This window comes from Notamacropus eugenii, chromosome 2 (genome assembly GCF_028372415.1).
Source record: "Notamacropus eugenii isolate mMacEug1 chromosome 2, mMacEug1.pri_v2, whole genome shotgun sequence".
In the NCBI taxonomy this organism is placed as follows: Eukaryota; Metazoa; Chordata; class Mammalia; order Diprotodontia; family Macropodidae; genus Notamacropus; species Notamacropus eugenii.
In genome coordinates, this window is record NC_092873.1 from 312,443,415 (window position 1) to 312,465,963 (window position 22,549).

The 22,549-nt window shown below is 40.6% G+C and overlaps 1 protein-coding gene across 1 annotated transcript; it reads right to left on the minus strand.

Annotated features, from left to right (window-relative positions):
- Positions 1-2,080: 2,080 nt before the first annotated feature.
- LOC140527812 (actin, cytoplasmic 2) lies at positions 2,081-4,173 on the minus strand. Its single transcript, XM_072645019.1, has one exon. The coding sequence runs from the start codon at positions 4,047-4,049 to the stop codon at positions 2,922-2,924; it is 1,128 nt and encodes a 375-aa protein (XP_072501120.1). The 5' UTR covers positions 4,050-4,173; the 3' UTR covers positions 2,081-2,921.
- Positions 4,174-22,549: the final 18,376 nt, after the last annotated feature.

Consider the following 22,549-nt stretch of genomic DNA (forward strand, 5'->3'; position numbering starts at 1 on the left):
ATCAGAGTTGTACTCTCTGCAGTAGAGTTTGAATGCTCCACAGTTCAGCTTGAGAAAGGACCTCAGTGTCTGGTATCTTATCTTGCCAGGTGATCTTCAGAATCTTCCTAAAACAGTTCAAATGGAAGCAATTCAGTTTCCTGACATGACACTGGTAGATTGTCCAGGTTTCGCAGGCATGCAACAATGAGGTCAGCACAACAGCTCTGTAGAGCTTCAGTTTGGTAGGCAGTCTAATATCTCTTCTCTCCCACATTTTCCTTCAGAGACACCCAAACACTGAACTAGCTTTGGCAATGTATGTGTCAACTTCATTCATCTATGTGTACATTCCTGGGAAGTGTACTGCCAAGATAAGTGAACTTATTCAGAGCATTCAAATTTCTCCATTTGATATAATTGATAGTTCCAACTATGGATCGTGCAGTTCTGACTGGTGGAGAACCTGTGTTTTCTTGGTGTTGTCAGGCCAAAATCAGCATAAAATAAGTCCATACTCTGTTGCATCTCAACCTCAGAGATTGTATTGAGGGCACAATCATCAGCAAACAAAAAATCTTGCACCAACTTTCACTCTTAGTCTTGGCTTATATCCTTTTCAAGTTAAATAATTTACTACCAATGAAGTAGCTGACCTTGATGCCATGTTTGTCTTTGGTAAAGGAATCTGACATTACTGAAAACATCATGTTAAAAAGCATGGGAGCAAGCACACATCCCTGTTTCCCTCCTCTGGTGACTGGAAAAGCACAAGAGCACAGACTATTATCCAAAATCATTGCTAGCTTGCTGTCATGAAACTGTTGTACAATGCTGATGAACTTCTCTGGGCAACCATGATCTTTCATAAGCCTTCACAACTGTCAGTATCAAAGACCTTGGTCAAATTGGTCAACATTGTGTACAGACCTCTGTTCTGCTCCTGGCCTTTCTGGAGTTCCCTTTGTGAAGCCACGCTGGATCTTGGGTGGGTGACTGCCTTCCAGGTGTAGGATCAGCTTATATATATATAGCATGTAAGAGGACTCTGGCAGGAATGACTAAGAAAGAGACACCCATCTCCTCTCCAATCCCCCCACCCCCCCCCACACACCCTGTGATTGTCACAGGATAATCTATTTCCTTTTCCAGGAGGAAAGACTAAGGGACCAGGTTATGAAGGACTTTAAAAGCCAACCAGAGGATTCCATATTTGATCCTGGAGGTAATACGGAATCACTAAAGTCAGTTAAATAGGGGTTCGACATGATCAGATCTTCACTTTAGCGAGATCAAAGAAATGAGAGGTGGGGGAAAGGAAGGAAGATAAGCTTATCTGCTTGCCTCTGGAGTCCTCAGTTTTTTCCAGTCACTCTACTCACTACATTTTCTCTTACCTAGAATGTTGGAAATGATGTAGTTGAAAACTACAGGTTGAAGGATCGGAATCACAGGGCAAGCTGAAAGTAGGTGATGGAAGTTGATGTCAAAGCTGAGGCAGAGACACAATTATTACTGCTGGGAATCTGGCCATGAGATACAGTAAAGCTAAGCCTGATAGGAAGAAGGGAGAAGTGTCAGATCTGACTGAGAGTGACTTGAGGCAGGATGGAGCCAGAAGACTTGGGTTCTAATCCTGGCTTTTTAGCTTTTTTTTTTTTTTTTTTTAACTTTAGTACAACCCTAGGACCTTGGACAGATCACTTCTCTTCTGTAACATTAGTCATTAGTAGCTGGTATTTAGTTAGTGCTTAGACACACCCTACAAATAATATCTTGTTATCCCTACAACAACCTTTGGAAGGTGGTGCTATTATTAATCCCCATTTTACAGATGATAGAAGTGAGACAATCAGAGATTAAATAAGAGAGAGCAAACATTTATATAGTACCGACTATGGAGAAGGACATGATCAGATCTATACTTTAGAAAAATCAGAGGTGAGAGGTGGAGGGAAGCTTATCTACTCATTTCTGGCACTTTACAAATATTATCTCACTTGTGACTTGCCTAGAGACATACAATTACTAAGTTCCTGAGACCACATTTGAATTCAGGTCTTCCTAATTCCAAGTCCAGCAATCTATCCACTGATCATTCTTTTTTTTTTTTTTTTTTCAGTTTACTTGCAGCACTTTTATTTTTCCTTACACAATGACGTGTTGGGCATTACAATTCTCAACTCTTAGGATGACTTACAAATTTTGGTATTCTACTGTCATGTGAGAACATTAAGGCAACGTACAAAAATCTTACATAAATTAACTAGATGCACAAATTTACAGGTTGTAAATGCAAACTTTTTGCAACTCAAGGTTGAGTAACTTAGCCCCCATGACATTGGGGGAAAACAGTGGGTTAAGAAAAAAAAAAACTGGTTCCTAAGGCTTGGATTCAATATGTATTCCTGCTAGGATGGTGGCAAGATGCAACACACATTTAATAAACTCTTGCCAGCCTTAGGAGAGAAATTCTGCAAGTCAGCTCTTTTAGATGCTGGAAATCTGACCTTTAGATACCCTGTACAGATCTGATGCTTTACAGGACTAAACTGTACAGCTGTCGAACGTCAACCAGCCAGCTACTATACTGCCATATTATCAGGTCAATTCTCTATTGAACTTAACTCTTAGCCTTACCTGTCAAAATGAAGTGACCTGTATCAGGGTTTAGATCAAAGATATGTACAAGGTATGCTAAAATGTACACCAAGGGAACAACTGTTAACTTGAATACGAGGTCAAATCAGTAACGGTTCAACAATCTAAAAAGTGCTGATATTTGTCTAATATCAGATACAAACTTCCCCAAGGACAAGTTTCTTTTCAAAGAAGGCTTATTCCAGTTTCATGAGGCTAACATGAGGTGTATATTTGCCAGGGCAAATTTTTACTTTGTGAATACTCATGCAGCAAATGCTACGCATCTGCTAGCAGTCCATTTAGAAGCATTTGCGATGGACAATGGATGGGCCAGATTCATCATATTCCTGCTTGCTGATCCACATCTGCTGGAAGGTGGACAGAGATGCCAGAATTGAGCCACCAATCCAGACGGAATACTTACGTTCAGGGGGAGCAATGATCTTAATTTTCATTGTGCTAGGTGCCAGGGCTGTGATTTCTTTCTGCATTCTGTCAGCAATACCAGGGTACATGGTAGTACCACCAGACAATACTGTGTTGGCATATAGATCCTTTCGGATATCAACATCACACTTCATGATAGAATTGAAAGTGGTCTCATGAATGCCACAGGATTCCATACCCAGGAAGGATGGTTGGAATAGGGCCTCTGGACACCTGAACCTCTCATTGCCAATGGTGATCACCTGGCCATCAGGAAGCTCATAGCTCTTCTCCAGTGAAGAGGAGGAAGCAGCAGTGGCCATCTCCTGCTCGAAGTCCAGGGCAACGTAGCACAGCTTCTCCTTGATGTCACGAACAATTTCCCTTTCAGCTGTGGTAGTGAAGCTGTATCCTCTTTCTGTCAGTATCTTCATGAGATAGTCTGTCAGGTCACGGCCAGCCAAATCCAGACGAAGGATGGCATGGGGAAGGGCATAACCCTCGTAGATGGGCACAGTGTGGGTGACACCATCACCAGAGTCCATAACAATACCAGTGGTACGACCAGAGGCATACAGAGACAACACAGCCTGAATAGCAACATACATGGCTGGGGTGTTGAAGGTCTCAAACATGATCTGTGTCATCTTCTCTCTGTTGGCCTTAGGGTTTAAGGGAGCTTCTGTAAGCAGAACAGGGTGTTCCTCAGGAGCTACACGAAGCTCATTGTAGAAGGTATGATGCCAGATTTTCTCCATGTCATCCCAGTTGGTAACAATGCCATGTTCAATGGGGTATTTCAGGGTCAGGATACCTCTCTTGCTCTGAGCCTCATCACCAACATAACTGTCCTTCTGCCCCATTCCCACCATGACACCCTGGTGTCTTGGGCGTCCAACAATGGAGGGGAACACAGCCCGAGGAGCATCATCCCCAGCAAAGCCAGCTTTGCACATGCCAGAACCATTGTCAATGACAAGAGCAGCAATTTCTTCTTCCATTTTTGTTTAATCTGAGGCTGCACACCGTCCTAGTCGGAGAATTTAGAGCCGGGGGAAGGGAAGGGGCAAATCCAGGGGTACGTTCAAAGTAGCCTACAAGTGCTGCCGGCTACCACTGAGTGAGCTCCACTGATCATTCTTTAGAGATTAGTCTAAATCATCTCAAAAGTCCTTTTCAAAAAAATGTGTAGCATGATGCATAAAAGGCTAGATGTGGAGTCAGTAAGACCTGGGATCAAATTCTGTCTTGGACTGTGTGTGACCCTGGGTAAGTCATTCAACCTCTCTGAACCTCAGTTTCCTCATCAATAAAATGAGGACACACCTATAGTATGCACTCTACAATTACTAGCTATCATTCTAGCACTAATTACTATGATTCAAGGCTCACTTGAATGCAACAGCCAGTGCTCAGTCCCCTATCCTAGCCTTTCCTAGGGCCAATCCTATAGCAGCTAGAATTCTGGGATAAAGATTATATTTATCTCTCAGAGAATGAATTCCTTTCCTTCCAGGGTCCCCCTCCCCGAAAACTTGACAAGTTGAAACAGGATGACCATAAGACTCAAGAGCCACCCAGATGCCTCTGAACACTTAATAACTCATGGCAGAACTGTAGAAGATGGAAGAATCCTGTCTTATACAATATTTAATATAATCTTTTCTTTGACCTGTGGAGGTTTAGGGATAAGTAACAGTGATAAACCTAAGAACAAGACCAAGGGCACCCCTCCCCCCAGCATGGTATATGTGGGTGGGACTAACAGTCAAATGGCCTGATTCTTACATCATCTTTATCCATAGTGGCAATAGTAGGGAAAATACACAAGCCCTGGAAATAATATATAAAATATGATAATAATAATACCATAACAACAGCAACTCTCATTTGTATAACATTTGAAGGTTGGCAAACTGTATGCATTAACTCACTTGATGCTCTAGACCAGGTAGTATAAAACTAACATAGAAATGAGGTCCATTAAATCACAAAAAGATCCTTATAAATCACATATTGACTTGGAAAGCCAAATATATGTGTATGTATATGCATATGTATATATATGCACACATATATGTACATATACACATATATGTATGTGTGTATATATATTCAACAAATTAAAATCATATAGCAACTACATTTTAATCTGATTCCAGCCCTACTTGGGAGTGTTGGGGGCCACATGTGGCCTGAGGACTGAGTTTCCGCTACCTCTGCTCTAGGCAACCATTGTAAGGAAGGTACTGTTATTGTTACCATTTTACAAATGACACAACTGAGGCTCAGGAAAGATAAGTGACTTGTCTAGGATCATATAGCTAGTAAGTATATGAGGTGGTAGTGGAGCTGGTCCAATTATTCTGGTAAGCAATTTGGAATCATGCTTAAAAAGTGACTGAAATATCTATGCCCTTAATGTAGCGATTCCCTTACTAACCTTATACACCCAAATAAGCGAATGACAAAGAGAAATTCTCCTAGCTAACTCAGAATATAGCAGCACTTTTTTGTGATTGCAGGGGACTAGAATACCCACTGTTTGAGGAATGGCTAACCAGGTTTGGTACATGAATCCAATGGGTTGTTGCTGTGCCTTAAGAAAGGATGAATACGAAGAATTTGGAGAAGCTTGTGTAGGAAAGCTTATATGAATGATGCAAAGTAAACAAGCTGAGTAATAAGCAGAAGTAGGAAAATAAGTAATACAATGACTACAACAATGGAAAAAAGAAATAAGGGAAACTGAATGCTGTGTAATCATAATGGACAAACCTGACCATGGAGAAGAGCTGAGAAAAATCCATCTCCCTCCTTTTATTGCAGAAGTGGATCACTAGGGATATGGAATATGGTGTATGCTGTGAGACATAATGAATGCCTTAGTTGTGCTCAACAGTTTATTTTTCTTTCTTTTTAAAATGTTGTTAAAAAGAGTAGAGGATGGGTAGGTGAAGATAGATGTATTAAAAGTTAATGTGATGTAAAAATAAAAGAAATCACTAAAATGAGATACATTTAAAAAAATATTATTTCAAGAGAGAATAAAACATGGATCTTCCTGACTCCAGTGATCTCTACACTCTGTGTGTGTGTGTGTGTGTGTGTGTGTATAATTTTTGTCTCTTCTCAGGAGAAATAGAAGAAAAACTTCTAGCAAGCTAGTAGATATATTGGTGTGAGATTTAATTAAAGAGCATTATGTCTGTTTTAGAGTATTGAGAGGCTAAAAGATAAATTCGAAAGGGGAGGAATCCACAGATTTTAGCAAGTGCTGTAAATACAGCCTTTCTCTGATCTTAAAGTGGGTCAAGACCATATTATTCACAGTTCCTGCTAACAGCCTTCCTGACTTTTATTATGAATAATTATCACACAGGAGAACATTTTTTTTCTTTAAAAAAATCTGTGAATCTTTTTTGCATTTGTCTTAAAATATGTCTTTTTCATCAAATGGCTATCTCCCTCAGCTATTCCTGGCAAATAGTATGGAATAATGGAAACAGCATGGAATTTGGGGTCAAAGAATCAGGGAATCCTGACTCATCTCCTTATGAATTGTGTCACTTTAGAGATAAGAGACTTATTCTCTCTGGACCTCAGTTTCCCCATCTGTAAAATGGAAAGATTGAGTTATATGATCTTTAAGGCCCCTTCTAGCACTAAGTCCTTAGAGTTACAATCCTATGGTGACATATCAGGATTTAATACTAAAACTGAATGGGAAGGTTTAGGAAAGTGTCCATAGTGCTGCATGATGTCTTGAGCCACCTGCCTTTCCTTCCTGTCTTATCATATCCTAATCACTGAAGCCACTGATATAAGTACTGCCTGCTAACCCAGTCTGGGAGGAGGCTAGTTTCACAGAGTGCGCACTCTCACCTGGATCTTTGTTCTTCTTTGTGGGGGGATTGGATTACATGGTCTTTATGACCTCTCCCTGTTTTTTCTCCAACAAGTCAGATTTTTTTTTGAAGGTAAAGACTGCTTAATGTTTGTCTTTGAATCTAGTGCCTGATAGTACCTGCCATGTAATTGACCCTTTATAAATTCTTACTTAATTGAATTGCTACTTGGTAATCAGGTGAGAATCTGGGAAATGAAATTGATGGACCTTTAGATTAGATTAGAAGTCATAATTGTTCAAATGAAGAATTAGAAAAAATCATGGGATTTTTCTGTACATTTTATAATCCAGGTATCTCTAATAGTGTAAGAACCCCAACAATGGCCACCAGTATTCTTCTGTATAGGTAAGTTAGTTGGATAAATTCCACTGCCATCATACGATTTAGGATTATAGATTTAGGGCTAGACCTTAGACAGGAAATGTTTTGATTTTTAAAATAAGGAAGCAAATGGAGTTAGCAAAGTCCAGGCTGGTGAGCTTGACTTTACTTCCTGTCAAAATAGTGGAACTGATTATCAAAAATCTGACTAGCAAGCATCAAGAAAAATAAGTAGTGACCCAAAGAGTCATCCTGTCATTATGGGGAGGGGGTGTTGTGCCATTTCCTTATGTGACAGGGGATTTGGTATTGTTTGGATGGCTGGACTTGCAGTTGTTATGAGAGATTTGATGTCAACTCAAAGGTCTCTAGAGGTTTGCCCCCAGATTTTTCTCCACTTCTCACCTGAGTTACTCAAATAACCTCCTGATTGGGGTTCCTCTCCTGCTCCAGTGGCACTTAATATTTTTTATCAATGACTTCAATAAAAGCATAGATGATACACTTAGAAAATCAGTAGATAACCCAAAGTTAGGAAGGATAGATAACACATTGTATGGTAGTCAGGATTCATAAAGATTGTAAGTAAGCTGGAATTTAATAGAGACAAATGGAAAGATCTTTGATAATAAAATCAGCTTCGTATGTATAAGGTGGAGGAGGCATAATTAGAGCAGCAGTGTGTCTGGAAAGATTCTGGACCTGGATCTAAATATCATTTTCATTACTTGTTACCTGAGTGATCTGGTCCCCTCCTACCTTTCCAGTCTTTTCCATCTTACTCCTTGTCATATACTCTGATTCAGTGACATATGAACAAGATGCTCCATCTCTTGGCTCCAGGCATTTTCTCTGACTGTGCTGTCCCTGCCTCAGTGCTCTTCTCATTTTAGTACATTGTCTTCCCTGGCTTCCTTTAAGTCCCACTGAAATTCCACTTTCAAGGAAGCCTTTCTTAACCTCTCAATTATTTCCTATTCATTCTGTATAGAGCTTGTTTGTGTGTATTTGTTGTCTCTTCCATTAGCCCGTGAGCTCCTTGAGGTCAGGGACTGAGTTTTGACTCTTTTTTTTTTTTTTTTTTGATCCCCAGCTTTTAGCACAGTGTCTGGCATATAATATATGATTAATGTTTTTTGATTGATTGAATGACTTTTTCACAAACTCAGTCACTTTGGGCCTCAGTTTTCTCATCTATAAAATGGGGGAGTGGTTAGGTCTCTAAATCTATGGTCCTATGATCTGAGGGTTTAAGTGGATTACAAATTCAGGATGAGTCAAACATCGTAAGGTAGCACACAGGACTAAAGGGAAGTAATCGCTTAGTTATATTTTGCCTTAATCAGTCCATATCTATGTACTATTATGGGCACCATATTTTAGAAGGGATACTGACAAGTTGGAGGGCATACAGAAGAATGCAACCAGGTGGTAAAGAGTTTCAGTCTTCAGTCTTCTTGACTGCTTGGCAACATTGGACACTGTTGACAACCTAGTAGTTACTCTCTTCTCTTTGGATTTCAAACAATTCTTTTTCCATTCTCCTCTTGCTTGTCTGATGGCTCCTTCTCAGTCTCCATTGCTATATCATCATGCATGATCCACCCTCTAATTGTTGCTGTTTCCCAAGATTCTGTCCTCAACCCTCTTTTCACACCTTTACACCAAGGATTCTTAACCTTCCTTGTGTAATGGGCATCCATTTGGCAGTCTGGTGAAACCTACAAACACCCTGTCAGAATGTGATTTTTAAATGCATAAAATAGAATACATAGGATGACAAAGGAAACCAATCACATTAAAACATCAGTATCAAAATAAAGAAAACAAATCACTTCATGGGCCCCAGATTAAGAATCTCTGTTCTATATTCTCTTTTGGAGATCTCATAGATTTTCATGGTTTCTGATTTCTGTGGAGATCTCTATGCAAATGACTTTCAGGTTTCTATATGGAGCCCTAGTCTCTCTTCTGAGCTTTGATTGCACATCACCAATTACTAAGTGGCCCTGCCTAACTAGATATTCCATGGATATTGAACTCAAGACAGAATTCATCATCTCTGCCCCTACCCCAAACCTGTTCCTCTTCTGGTCTTTATGATTTCCATTGAGGGCACCATCATCTTTTCCATCAGGTAGGTTCATAACCTTGCTGTCCTCATCAGTTTCTTAACTTCTTTCACTCCCCATTGCCAACTCATTGCTAAGTGGCATTAATTTTGCCTCCACAATATCTTTTATATCTAACTCTTTCTCTTCAATCACAAAGTCATCACCCTAATACAGATTTTTCTCCACTTCTCACCTGAGCTACTCAAATAACCTCCTGATTGGGGTTCCTCTCCTGCTCAAAAAGCTATCATAGTTCCCTATTGCTTCTAGAATCAATGACACATTTCTGTGTGGCATTCAGATTCCTTTACAATCTGCTTCCAGTCTCTGGTCTTATTATATATTACTACCTGTCATACACTCTAAGGTCCAGTCAAGCTGGCCTTTTGGCTATTCCTAATGCATAACACCACAGCTGCTATTTCATTGTCTTTGTACAGTAGTTCCCCTTGCCTGGAATGCACTCTTTCCTGGTCTCCCTCTCTTAGGACCTCTAGCTACCTTCAAAGCTCAGCACAAGTACCACCTTCTACACAAGGACTTTCCTGATTCCCCCAGCTACTAGTGCCTCCTCCTCCTCCCCTAAGGTACCTTTCATTTACTGTACAGATTCTTTATTTGGTTATATGCTGTTTCCCTTGACAGCATATAATCCCCTTTTTTCCTGTTTTTTCTTTGTATCCCATGGACCTTGCACACAGTAGATAATTACTGGATACTTGTTCATTTACTGATTTGAATTCACTACGTATTAGGATTGCTTAAAGGAAATGGGAAAGAGAAGATTGGAGGTGGCAATGATAGAAGTCTGTGAATAGAACACTGAAACAGGAACCAGGAAGACCTGAATTCAAATCTGGCCTCAGACACTTATTAGCTCTGTGACTTTAAGCAAGTCTCTTAATCTGTGCTTCAGTTTCCTCAAAAGCTTTTGTTGTTATTCAGTTATTTTAGTCATGTTCAATTCTTCATGACCCCATTTGGGGTTTTCTTGGCAGAAATACTAGAGTGGTTTGCCATTTCATTTGAATGAGTCTCCCATTCATTTGACAGATGAGGAAACTGAGGCAAACAGAGTTAGGTGATTTGCCCAGGGTCACACAACTGGTAAGTGTCTGAGGCTGGATTTGAACTTGAGAAGATGAGTCTTCCTAACTCCAGGCATGACTCTCTGTCCACCAGGCCACCTACCTTCTCTGGAACAGCTGTAAGGTCAGGATGATAATAATCACATGTACCTCCTAGGACTGTTGTGAGGATAAATGATATAATAAAGCACTTAGCACAGTGACTGGTACATAGTAGATGCTTTATAAATGTTTTAAAATTTATTACTCTGTCTTCAAAGGCTGTTACAGAGAACAGACATAGGGTTCGTTCTATTTGCCCTCAGAGAATGACTTATGAGGTGGCAAATTTACACTTGATATAAAGAAAATTAAACAGTGTGAATGGTTTCCTGCTAGGAAGGGAGCAGCAGTGTGCCCCTGCTCCGTGGAGATCTTTGGTAATAAAAGCAGCTGACATTTAGCTAATATTTTTTAAGTTTTCAAAGCATTCTATTGAAATGATCTTATTTTATCTTCACAATAAGCCTATGAGGTAAATAACTACAGGTATCAGAGAGAGGGGTTGGTCTATGATCACATTGACATAGGTGACTCCCAAGTGAGGAAACTTCCTTTCAAGTTATAGTCTGAGAGAACTGCCTGGGTCGGTTCAATGACTTGTGCAGAGGCAGCACCATGTGTCAGAAGCAGGACTCGAACCCAGGTCTTCTTGGTCCAAGGCCAGCTGTCCCATTAGAATATGAGCTCTTTGAAGGCAGGGGCTGAAGCTTAGCACAATGCTTCGTACATCTTAAGTGCTAAATGAATGTTTGTTGACTGACCAACTGTCTCTCTTTGTTAGAACATCCAGTAAAGCTTGGATGAGCAGTCTTCAGGATGCTGGAAGGGAGAATAGCCAAGTAGGTTGGACTAGACAGCTTCTAAGTTTTCTTCTGCCTCCAAGATTCTCATTTGAGTGAATATTTTATTTTTAACATTTTATCAATGCCTTTGGTTTTTCCCACAACTGTCTTTTCCTCTTATCTAGTTCATGCTCCTTTGTCCACCACAAAAAAATAATTTGAGGGTACGTCCCCTCAAAGAGGGGAGGCAACCTGTAAGTTCACAAGGCAACACGTTGTTCTGTGGTTGTTCGGTTGTTCAATCATGTCTTCACTCTTTGAGATCCCACAGGAAATAGCACACCAGGTCCTTCTATCCTCCCAAAGTCTGTCCAAGCTCATGTCATTGTTTCTATGATACTATCCATCCATCTCATTCTCTGCCATCCCCTTTTGCCTTTTTGCCTTCAATCTTTCCCAACATCAGGGTCTTTTCCAGTGAGTTCCTGTCTTCTTATTATATGGCTAAAGTATTTTAACTTCAGTTTCAGTATTTGTTCTTCCAATGAATAGTAATTAATTTCTTTAAGTATTGACTGATTTGATCTCCTTGCTGTCCAAGGGACTCTCAAAAGCCTTCTCCAGTGCCATGATTTGAAAGCATCGACTCTGCAGTGCTCAGTCTTCTGTGTCCAACTCTCACAGTTACTAGAAAAACCATGGCTTTGACTAAACAGAGCTTTGTCAGCAAGGTGATGTTTCTGCTTTTTAGTGCTCTGTCCAGATTTGCTGCAGCTTTGGAGCATGCATCTCTTAACTTCATGGATGCGGTTGTTGTCTGTAGTGATATTTGAGTTCAAGAATATAAAATCAGGAAGTGTTTCCTTTTCTTCTCCCTCCATTTGCCAGGAAGTGATTAAACAGTTGTCAAGGTCTTGGTTTTTTGATGTTAAGCTTCAGGTCAATTTTTCCACTCTCCTCTTTCACCCTCATCAAGAAGTTTCTTAATTCCTCTTCACTTTATGCCATCAGAGTGGGATTATCTGCATATCTGAGATTGTTGCTATTTCTCCTTAATTCCAGGTCTTGATTCATCCAGTCTGGCATTTTGCATGATGTACTCTGAATATAGGGGCAGCTAGGTGATAGAGTGAATACAGTGCCAGCCCTGGAGTCAGGAAACCTGAGTTGAGTTCAAATCCAGTCTTAGACAGTTAGTAGCTGTGTGATTCTGGGCAAGTCACATAAACCTGTTTGCCTCAGTTTCCTCATCTGTAAAATGAACAGGAGAAGGAAATGGCAAACTACTCCAATTTCTTTGCCAAGAAAACCCAAATGGGATCACAAAGAGTCAGACATGGCTAACTGACTAAACAACAACAACTCTGCATGTAAGTCAAATAGACAAAATGCAGCCTTGTTGTACTCTTTTTCCAATTTTGAACCAATCAATTGTTCTATGTTTGGTTCTAACTGTTGCGTCTTGACCCAAGTACACTTTCCTCAGGAGACAAGATGATCTGGTACTCCGCTCTCTCTGAGAGCTTGCCATATTTTGTTATGATCCACACAGTCAAAGGCTTTAATATAGTCAATGAAGCAAAAGTAGATGTTTTTTCTGGAACTTTCTTGCTTTCTCCATAATTCAGGAATGTTGGTGATGTGGTCTCTGGTTCCTCTGCTTCTTTAAAAACCAGCCAGTTCTTCTGGTAATTCTCAGTTCACATATTGCTGAAGTCTGGCTTGCAGAATCTTAAGCATAATCTTGCTGGCATGGGAAATGAGTGCAATTGTTTGGTATTTTGAAAATTCTTTGGCATTGTCCTTCTTTAGGACTGGGATGTAAACCGATCTTTTCCAATTCATTGACCACTGTTGAATCTTCCAAATTTGTTGGCATATTGAGTGCAGCACTTTAACAGCATCATCTTTTAGAATTTAAAATAGCTCAGCTGGAATACTTTCACTCCACTAGCCCTATTGTTAGCAATGCTTCCTAAGGTCCATTTGACTTTAATCTCCAGGATGTCTAGCTCTAGATCAATAATCACAGCAGCATGGATATTATCATCTTTCTTTCTGTATATTCTTGCCACCTGTTCTTATTCCATTCTGCTAAGTTTCTACCATTTTTCTTCTATCTTGCCCATTTTTGCATGAAACATTCCCTTAATACATCTAATTTTCTTAAGAGATCCCTTACTCTATTTTTCTTCTACTTCTTTGCAGTGCTCATTTAAGAACACCTTATCTCTCCTTGCTATTCTCTAGAGTTCTGCATTCAGTTGGGTGTATCTTTCCCTTTCTCCTTTATTTTTTGCTCTTCTTTTTCTTTGGGATTTTTTTTGTTGCTTCTCCATGTATATTCAGGCACTCTATCTACCAGATCTGATCCCTCAAATCTGTTCACCATTTCCACTTCACATTCATGAGGGATGTTATTTAGGTCACACCTCTACAGTCTGGTGGTTTTGCCTACTTTCTTCAATTTAAGTCTGAACTTTGCAATAAGGAGCTCATGATCTGAACCAGGGGCAGCTTCAAGTCTTGTTTGTAGTAGTTATCATTTGAACCCAAGTCCTTGGACTCCGGATTCAGCTCTCCTTTCCATCACATTATTCTGTCTCTTCTCAATATTTTCTTTCCTGGTGATTCTGAGCCCTGGGATGTACATTGCCCCCAAGTCCCAGTCTTCTTTCTCTTTTCATTTCAGCACAGGCACAGCTTGAAAGATTTACTGGAGGAGAAGCTCAGGAAAAATGTGAGAAATCCAGCTCTAAATCTATGACCCAGCTATGAGAAATGCAAGGAGAACAGAGTGTTTTCTTCATACTTTGACTCTCTTGCCTAGATGAGAACCATGGATAGGTCCAAAGGCTGCGACGATGTCTCAAATAATGGCTACAGAGTGCCCTCTACTGCTCTCATGAAAACAGGTAAAAGAGGATTTTTTTTAAAAAGAGTTAATCTACAGAGAGACGCTGGGTTTGAAATGGCATTTAGCAATAACTGCGATTTAAGGCTTACAAAATGCTTTACACACCTGATCTCGTTAGACCCTCGCAGCAACCCTGTGACGTAGACACTACAGGTATTACCATTAGGAAACTGAGCCTCAGGCCATGTAATTTGCCTGCCCTCGAAAACCTAGTAAACACCAGAAGGCAAGGTTTGAACATGGGTCTCCAGTTCATAGATTGACAGCTGGAAGGGACTTTAGAGTACATTTAGTCCACCCCTCCCCCCCGTAATTTTACAGGTAGGGAAAGTGAGTCTGAGATTAGGTGAGGGTCCAGTGTTCTTGCTCCTACATCCTACTTCTTCTAATAAAATCATAGAATAGTATGAGGACAGGGGAGTTTCATTCTTGTGCTTGTGTCTTCCTGATCTTATAATTCTAAGGAAGTACTACTCACTTTAACAAACATAAAAAGATTCAGGGTCTACCTCAGGCAAGCCACTCTTAGGCATGAGTAGGGGATGCTGAGAGGAGAAATTACTATCCCTGGCCCAAGGACTTTATATTCTAGTTGGGAAAGAGACCTATTCAAAGCTTCAAGACAAGAAAAATGGATAATTAAGTATATGAGAAAGTTCAAACAGCAGCATGATTTTTGAGAAGAGGGAAATCACTTGTTTTTGTTAATTTTCCCCCCAAAATTTATTACTTATTCATTTTTAACATTCTTTTAAAATTTTGAGCTCCAAATTCTCTGTTTCCTTCCCACAATCTCTCCCACCCACTGAGAAGGCAAGTAATATATCAATTAGACATGAGAAATCATACAAAACATATTTCCATATTTTAAAAAAGATTTTAATTAAAATAAAAAAATTAAGTGAAAATTATACTTCATTTTGTACTCAGAGTTCACTTATTCTCTCTAAGAGGTGGATAGAATTTTTTCACCATGAGTCCCTTGTAACTGTCTTGGATCATTGCACTGATCAGAGTAGTCAAGTCTTTCACAGTTGATCATTACAACATTGTTGTTACAGTGCACAGTGATCTGATTGGAAAGATTACTTTTAGCTGGGGAAATAAAAGAGTTATCCCAGAAGACTTCCTGAAAGAGGCAGCACCAGACCTGGAGACTGGAGAAGGAAATTATTCAATAGAGGTGGAAGTGGGTGGAGCAAGGAGAGGAGTTTCCAGGAAGGAGAGAGGTAGCTGGAGTGAATGGATAGAAGAATTCTTTTATAGGTGGAGGATTTGAAAATCATAGGATCATAGATTTAGCAGTCGGAAGGGACCTCAGGTGCTATGAAATCAAACTTTCTTATTGGATTGGGAGATAGCTAGTCCTCTTACCACACTGAATAGATAACTGGACCTAGAGTCAGGAAGACCTGAGTTCAAATTCAGCTGTGTAATCCTGGGCAAATCTCTTAACAAGGCAAGTCTGCCTCAGTTTCCTCTTATGTAAAATGGAGATAATTAATTAACAAGCACCTACCTTCCAAGGTTGTTGTGAGTATCAAATGAGATACTTGTAAAGCACGTAGGTGGTCTTCCCCCTTCCTCATTTTAAAGATGAGGAAATTTATGTTTAATATGTATATATATGTAGAGCCTGTATTAGATTGCATGCTGTCTTGAGGAGGAGGGAGGAAAGAAAATTTAAAACTCAAAAACTTGTGGAACTGAATGTTCTAAACTGAAATTAAAGTTTAAAAAAAGATAAAGAAATTGAGGCACAGAGAGATTGTGAAATGTTCATGGTCACACAGATCAAGAGGTAGGATTGGAACCCAAGTCTTTGGCTTCCAAATCTACCATCCTTTCTATTGCTGATTTCCAAAAGCCACCAGAGATGTAGGAAAGGGCTGGTGGCTCTTGTTGAATGAAGAGTGTAGCTACAAAAGGCAAAAAAAAAAACCCAAAAACCAAAAAAAAACCCCCAAACAAACAAAAAACCAAAACCTTAATGAGGAAGCTTACCTATCAAGGTGTAAGTGAACTCTCAAAGTAGGTGAGTAGGGAGGGAAGGTGGGGTGCCCAGCACATTTCAGCTGTCAGGGTTTTGGGGTCATTAGCTTCCCCATGTTGCCCCTACCCTCATCTCAAGTCACCAACGCAGTAAGGGAATAACCACATCTTATCATCCTCTCCCACCCCACCCCTAAGCTTGTCACCCTCAACATCAGTGCAGACCCCCAGACTGAAGATAATAGGGGTCTAGTGTCCCAGCTACTGCTCATCCTGGAGGCTGAGATTTGTCTGAGCTGAATATATGTGATGCCACCTGTTGAAGAAGCTTCTCTGAAGTCGGCAAGTGGACAGAACTGGGAGAAAGAAAAGGACAAGATTCTTAAAAAAAAAAAAAAAGACACTCCTATGTTGCTTCAGTTTAATTCTGTCCCCTCATGTTTTGTCCAGGTGAGGGTTCAGGAGTTGCATGTAACTCCCTTATTTTGTGGGGGCTGGACCAGATGAGCCCTGAGGTCCCTTTGAGCCTTACTCATCAGATTAAAATTAGAACTTCATAGTGACCTATTATTAAACCTCAACTATTATTGGCTAATGCTCCCTAAAGAGCAAAGCCTGAATAAGACTCTAACCCTGAGAATTGAATGGTAGATGCATCTAACAGCGTGGGGTAGAAGGAAGAGGGAGGAGAAGTGATTGTACTTCCAAAGGAAATATTTTTGGAAGATGAAGGTCAAAAGTTTCAAGCAGACCTCCTATAAGTGAGCACACACCTGCCAAATTATCTTTGGTTATTTACGATGTTGAGAAGCATCACAGGTACAGCACTGGAGGCAGGAAGTCCCAGGTTCAAAACCCATCATTAAGTGAAAAAGAAAATGATTTGTTCATAGAATAAGGAGGTCCCAGAGTGCTGGCCATACACTAGGGGGAAAACTTGAGTTAATAATGACCATCACTCCATATGCATCTTCTTCTTGGGGAATTGGGAACATCAGGATGCTAACAGTTTAAGGTATAAGGACAAGAAGAGGGGGTGCAGCTAGGTGGTGCAAAGGATAGAGCGCCAGCTGTGGAATCAGGAAGACCTAAGTTCAAATCCAACCTCACACACTAGCTGTGTGACCCTGGGCAAGTCATTTAACCCCAATTGCTTCAAAAAAAGAAAGGAGGAGGAAAAACTGGTGAGCATAATCTCTGTTTCTTTTAACCTTCTTGGTTTGGACCAACTCTTCCAGTCACATAGCTCAGAAGTTCCAACTTTGAACACAATTATCCTGCAAGCCACAAGTCTGCAAGAAGGTACTATTATTTAGTGACAATGAAAGGAAAACAAAGGATTGGTGTGTTGTGTCAGTTGAATTTCTCTTTGCCCTTGTGTTGCTGTTGGTCAGTCCTGTCTGACTCTTTGTGACCCCATTTGAGATTTTCTTGGAGTGGTTGGCCATGCAGAGGTTAAGTGACTTGCTCTAGGTCGCATAGCTGGGAAGTTTCTGAGGCTGGATTTGAACTTGGATCTTCTTGATTCAAAGTCTAGCACTCTATCTGTTACCCCTTTACCTCTTTGGGGTTTTGGGGGTTCAGAAAAGGGTTATATGTGATTCTAGTGCAACTTCCCAACCCCCTCATCTCCATAGTTAGATTTTATTCTTTGAAATATTAACAGTCTCACAGAGACCATTCAAGTACTGTTTTAATCCCATAGGACTCCCAACTGTCCCATCAACTATATCCTAGAGCAGAGAAGGACCATCTCCCTCCAGGTAATGACTAATGGGGAAGGATGGCACAACTTTTTGGAAAAGAGTGGGATTCATCAAGGTAACACATACTCAACATGCGAAGGTGGAGGTTCTTTTGATAACTGTCTATGCCAAACTCTTTTAGCTAAAAATAGTAAAACAAACTCTAAGCAAACCAAGGTAGTGGGAAAGGCCTTGGATTTGTAGTCAGAAGACCTGGGTCTGAGTCCCCACTCGATCACAGACTACCTGTGTGACCCTGGACAAGTAATTCACCTCATTTTTGTGTAGAGGAGGTGGAGGAGGAGAAGGATTAGACCGCATGACTATAATTTGGCAGACATGTAATATCTATCCACCCGGATGATTTCAGGCATTAGTGTGGGGGGGAGGCCAGAAGACCACAGTCTTCATGGGGCATTTGCATTACAAAGGGGGAGGCTGCCAGAAGTCATTGACCTTGAAGTTTCTAGCATAGTCCTGGTGGCTCCCAGGTGGTGGTTCTTTCTCTGTCAATATCTTCTCTCATCCCTACCTCTTCACCATAAAAAAGAAAGAGTACCCTCCTAGTTTGTTGTCATAATTCTCATTAAGTAATGAGTCACTTCCCTTGAGATGGTGCTTATCTCTTGCAAACTGGAAATTTCTAATACAAGTGACTTTTGGAGAAAAATATTTTGGGCCATAAACATGACCCAAATGTTTGTTTGCTATGAACTTGAAGGATTTCCTCCTTTTCAAACACTAGAGGGCTTGTGCTAAAGATGAAAAGAAAAAAAAGAATTTAGACGCTCCTCCCACCTCCATTCCCCCAAAACACTTACCTTTCTAGGCATGGAGGTGTTGAAGTGGACAGAACGTTAGGCCTGAAGTCAGGAAGACCTGAGTTTAAATCTGACCTCAGACACTCACTAGCTGTTTGACCCTGGGCAAGTCACTTAACTTCTATTTGCCTCAGTTTCCACAACTGTAAAATGGGAGTAATAATAGCACCTACCTCACAGAGGGGTTGTAAGGATCAAATGAGATATTTATAAAGTACTTAGCACAGTTCCTGGCAAATAATAGGTGCTATATAAATGTTGGCTTTTGCTATTAAATATTTGTTTAAAAAAATTCCTTGGCACTGACCCTGGCACATGTAGGTACTACGCAAATGCTTATTCTCTTCCCTTACCGTCCTCTACCTCCAAGGAGAAAGAACATACCATCTGATGGCAAATGGAGGTACTGAGTACCATAGATAGCACTATAAAAATTAGGAGAACTGAATGATCACGCATGTCCAGTCAATGAAAACTGCCAAGTGCGAGATGAATTTTAATAGAGATGGATTTTACCCTTGGGTTGGATAAGCCAGCTTCACCATTTAAGATGGTGGTGTGGGAGAGGGAGGTCAGAGAGGAATAAAGAGATCTGAAAATGGTCTGGGAAGTTTCAGTGGACTCTAAGCTCAATGGGTCAACGATGTCAAAAAAGCCAGCCATGCTTGTGGGAGAAGCAGTGATGGTCCTGCTATATTCTGCCTCAATTTAAGCCCTTATCTGCGGTTGTGTTCCACTCTGGATTTTTCATGTAAGGAGGGGCAATGATAAACTGGAGAGAGTCCAGAAAATGCAACCAGGATGCAGAAGGGCCCTGAAATAAAGATTTGTTGGAGGAAATGGGGACACTGAGCCTGAAGAAAAGGAAATGGGGAAGAGGTGAGTTTAGAAGGGGAGGGGCGATGGCAGCAGGTGTTCAAGTTGTTTAAATTTTTCCACTTGACCCAAGAAGACAAGTTGCAAGGGACACGATTGAAGCATGGTAGAACATAAGGGAAACGTCCATAATGGCAGCTCCCTTCCTAAATGGATGGACTGCCTCTGGAGGTATTGCCTCCCCCACCCCCACCCCCACCCCCACCCCCCAACCCCTGAAGGTCTTGAAGCAAAGAGAATGCTGTAGAGAGAATTTTTATTCAGGGATGGAGCAAACTAGATGGCCTCTGAAGTAAAAATATTGTCAATATTCTGTGAAGGCAGATCTGAGCAGGGGGAAAATTGAGTGTGGAGGACATCAATAATTGGAGTTGTAAGGCATCTCAGAAGGAATCTAGTCTAAAAGGCATCTGGGCAGAGATCCTTCTGCTTCTCCTCCCAGTAAGGATCTAAACAAATGGACACCAGTCCCTCTATTGGGGGAAGCCACTCCCTCCTGAGTCAACCCATTGCACTTTTAGAGAGCTCTTTTTTTCCTCATTTGCCCTTCCTCCTAGTTTTGTCTAGTGGGGCTAGGGAGTGGAGGAGAGGGGGCGGCGCTGGTGTGGAGAATTAAGAGCAGAAAGTCTAATTTCTCTTTCACATAAAAGCTTCCTAATACTTGAAGGAAATTATCCTAGTTGCGTTAGTCTTTTTTCCAGGCTTAAACATCCCTAGATCCTCACATGGCATGGTTTTCAATCTTCTCACCATATTAACTGCCCTCCTCTTGGCATATTTTAAGTTAGTATGCTGACAGTGCAATGTGACCTTAGAAATGTGTCATTTAAGGAGGGGCAAAATACAGTAGAATCATCTTCCTTTGTTATGGACACCATCAGTGGTACCCCAATACCTAACATCCTTGGTGGTCTCATATCAAGTGTCCAGATAAGACCATCAACAATTGTCTCACCATACTTTCTCCATTTACTAGTTGTACCACTGATTTTTTTAACCAAAGTATAGGGACTAGGATTTTTCCTATTATTTATATTATTATATTCAGTCTATTTTCCTAACTTATCATGATAGTTTTTAGATTTTCACCCAGTTGACTAATGTGCTAAAAAATCCCTTTCAACTTCATGTCACCTGCAGAGTTGATAAGCATGCTTTCTACTTATAGGCCTTCTTCAGAGTCATTCATAAAAATAGTGAACCAGAATACAGCCATGAACATCCCAGGAAGATTTTATTAGACACCTTCTGGGCAGAAGGAATGGATGTAAATGACATGACTCAAGGAATAAAACCACCAAGTTGGCTGGAGTGGTTAGGGGGCTGCACTGGGAGGTAAGGGCCAAATTGTAGACACTTTCAATGAGGCCAAAGAGCTTAGATTTTATCCTATAGCCAAAGGGGAGCTACCAAGGCTATTGAACAAGGAAGTAACATGATGAATCAAAATAGTGTTTTAAGTGGAGTTAAAGGGTGGTGATAATCAAGATCAATCCCAAGGAGATAAATGGGGATGAGTTCAAGTTAGATTCAGGTATTGTAATCTTCTAGGGGAGGGGATGAAAGCCTGGACTGGGGTAATGTCAGTGAAGCTGACAGAAAAAGGTGAATTAGAGTTATAATATCATTAAATATTGATAGATTTTTGTGCCTGGTCATATTTGAAGAGAGCCTAAGAAAACATCTTTGACAAAAAATAGAGAAATTAGGAAAGAAAACAGGAGTGGCAGGCTTAAGCCATACTTAGTGCATGATGACAGCAGATGCTTAGATGGAGTCCAGTAAGCAGACAAAACAATTCTGAAGCTCAGGAATAAGTTCTAGACTAGAAAAGTATATTTGGGAGTCATCCAAGATGGGGCAGTTGGAACTATGAGAATGCAAACCATCATCTTTCAAGAGGGAAACAAAGCCAAAGAGCTGATGACTGAGCCTTGGGGTTGACCCATATTTGAGGGGGCAGGAGGATATAGACATTTTGAAGGACACAAGAGAAATGGGCTGAGAATCAAGAGAATCTGGACCATGGGTCACTGAAACAAGAGGGGAAAAGTTTCAATAAGGCACTTGTGCTAAACAACATCAAATTCTGCAGAGTGGTCAAGGAGAATTAGGAATGCAGGGGAAAGGAAGCCACTAGCTTTGGCTTTGGAGAACGTGGTTTCTAAAAAATAGAGGACACAGGAGATCAAGGAGGGAGTATAAGAAAATGGTGCCCTTATGAACTTTGGATGATAGCTCAATGGGGAAATTGACTTGAAGGTAGGCTTTGCCTTCTTTTCGAAAGATAATAAAAGATCTAAATATGCATTTTCTATTTACTTAATTGCCAACATGTTCTTTTCTCCTAGTAGAATGGAAACTCCTTGAGGGAAGGGAACTCCTTCTGGTACAGAGCTGACATTTAATAAATGCTGCTGAAGTAGAACTGAATTTGCAGACACAGGGCAAGGAACCAAGAGGGATTAAGAGATTTTGGATGAAAGAGAGAGTAATTGATGGAGCAAAGTCTGGAGAAGACAGCAGGGGATGGACATAGTGGAGTTAGTCTCGAAGAATGAGCTTTCCTCCAAAGCAGAAGCAAAGAGCAAAGGGCAGGATACATTTCTCATCATTGACAATTTATAGCAATAACTGATTTATGCTGCATTATTAGATCTTTTCTTTGAGAGGAAATTCTTTTCCAAAGCTAGATTCTACAGGGAATATCCTGAATTTTAGCAGGGACAAGAGGGCTGGTTTCCTCTGGAGAACAGAATACTCATTTCTCTGCTTGTGGAAACAGACCCAGCCTTTAGCAGGATAATAGTTCAGGGTGGTTTCAGTACATTGGAGTAAAACAATTTTATTTTCAGTCCTAGAAACTCCGTAAGCACGATGGTTGCATTCCAC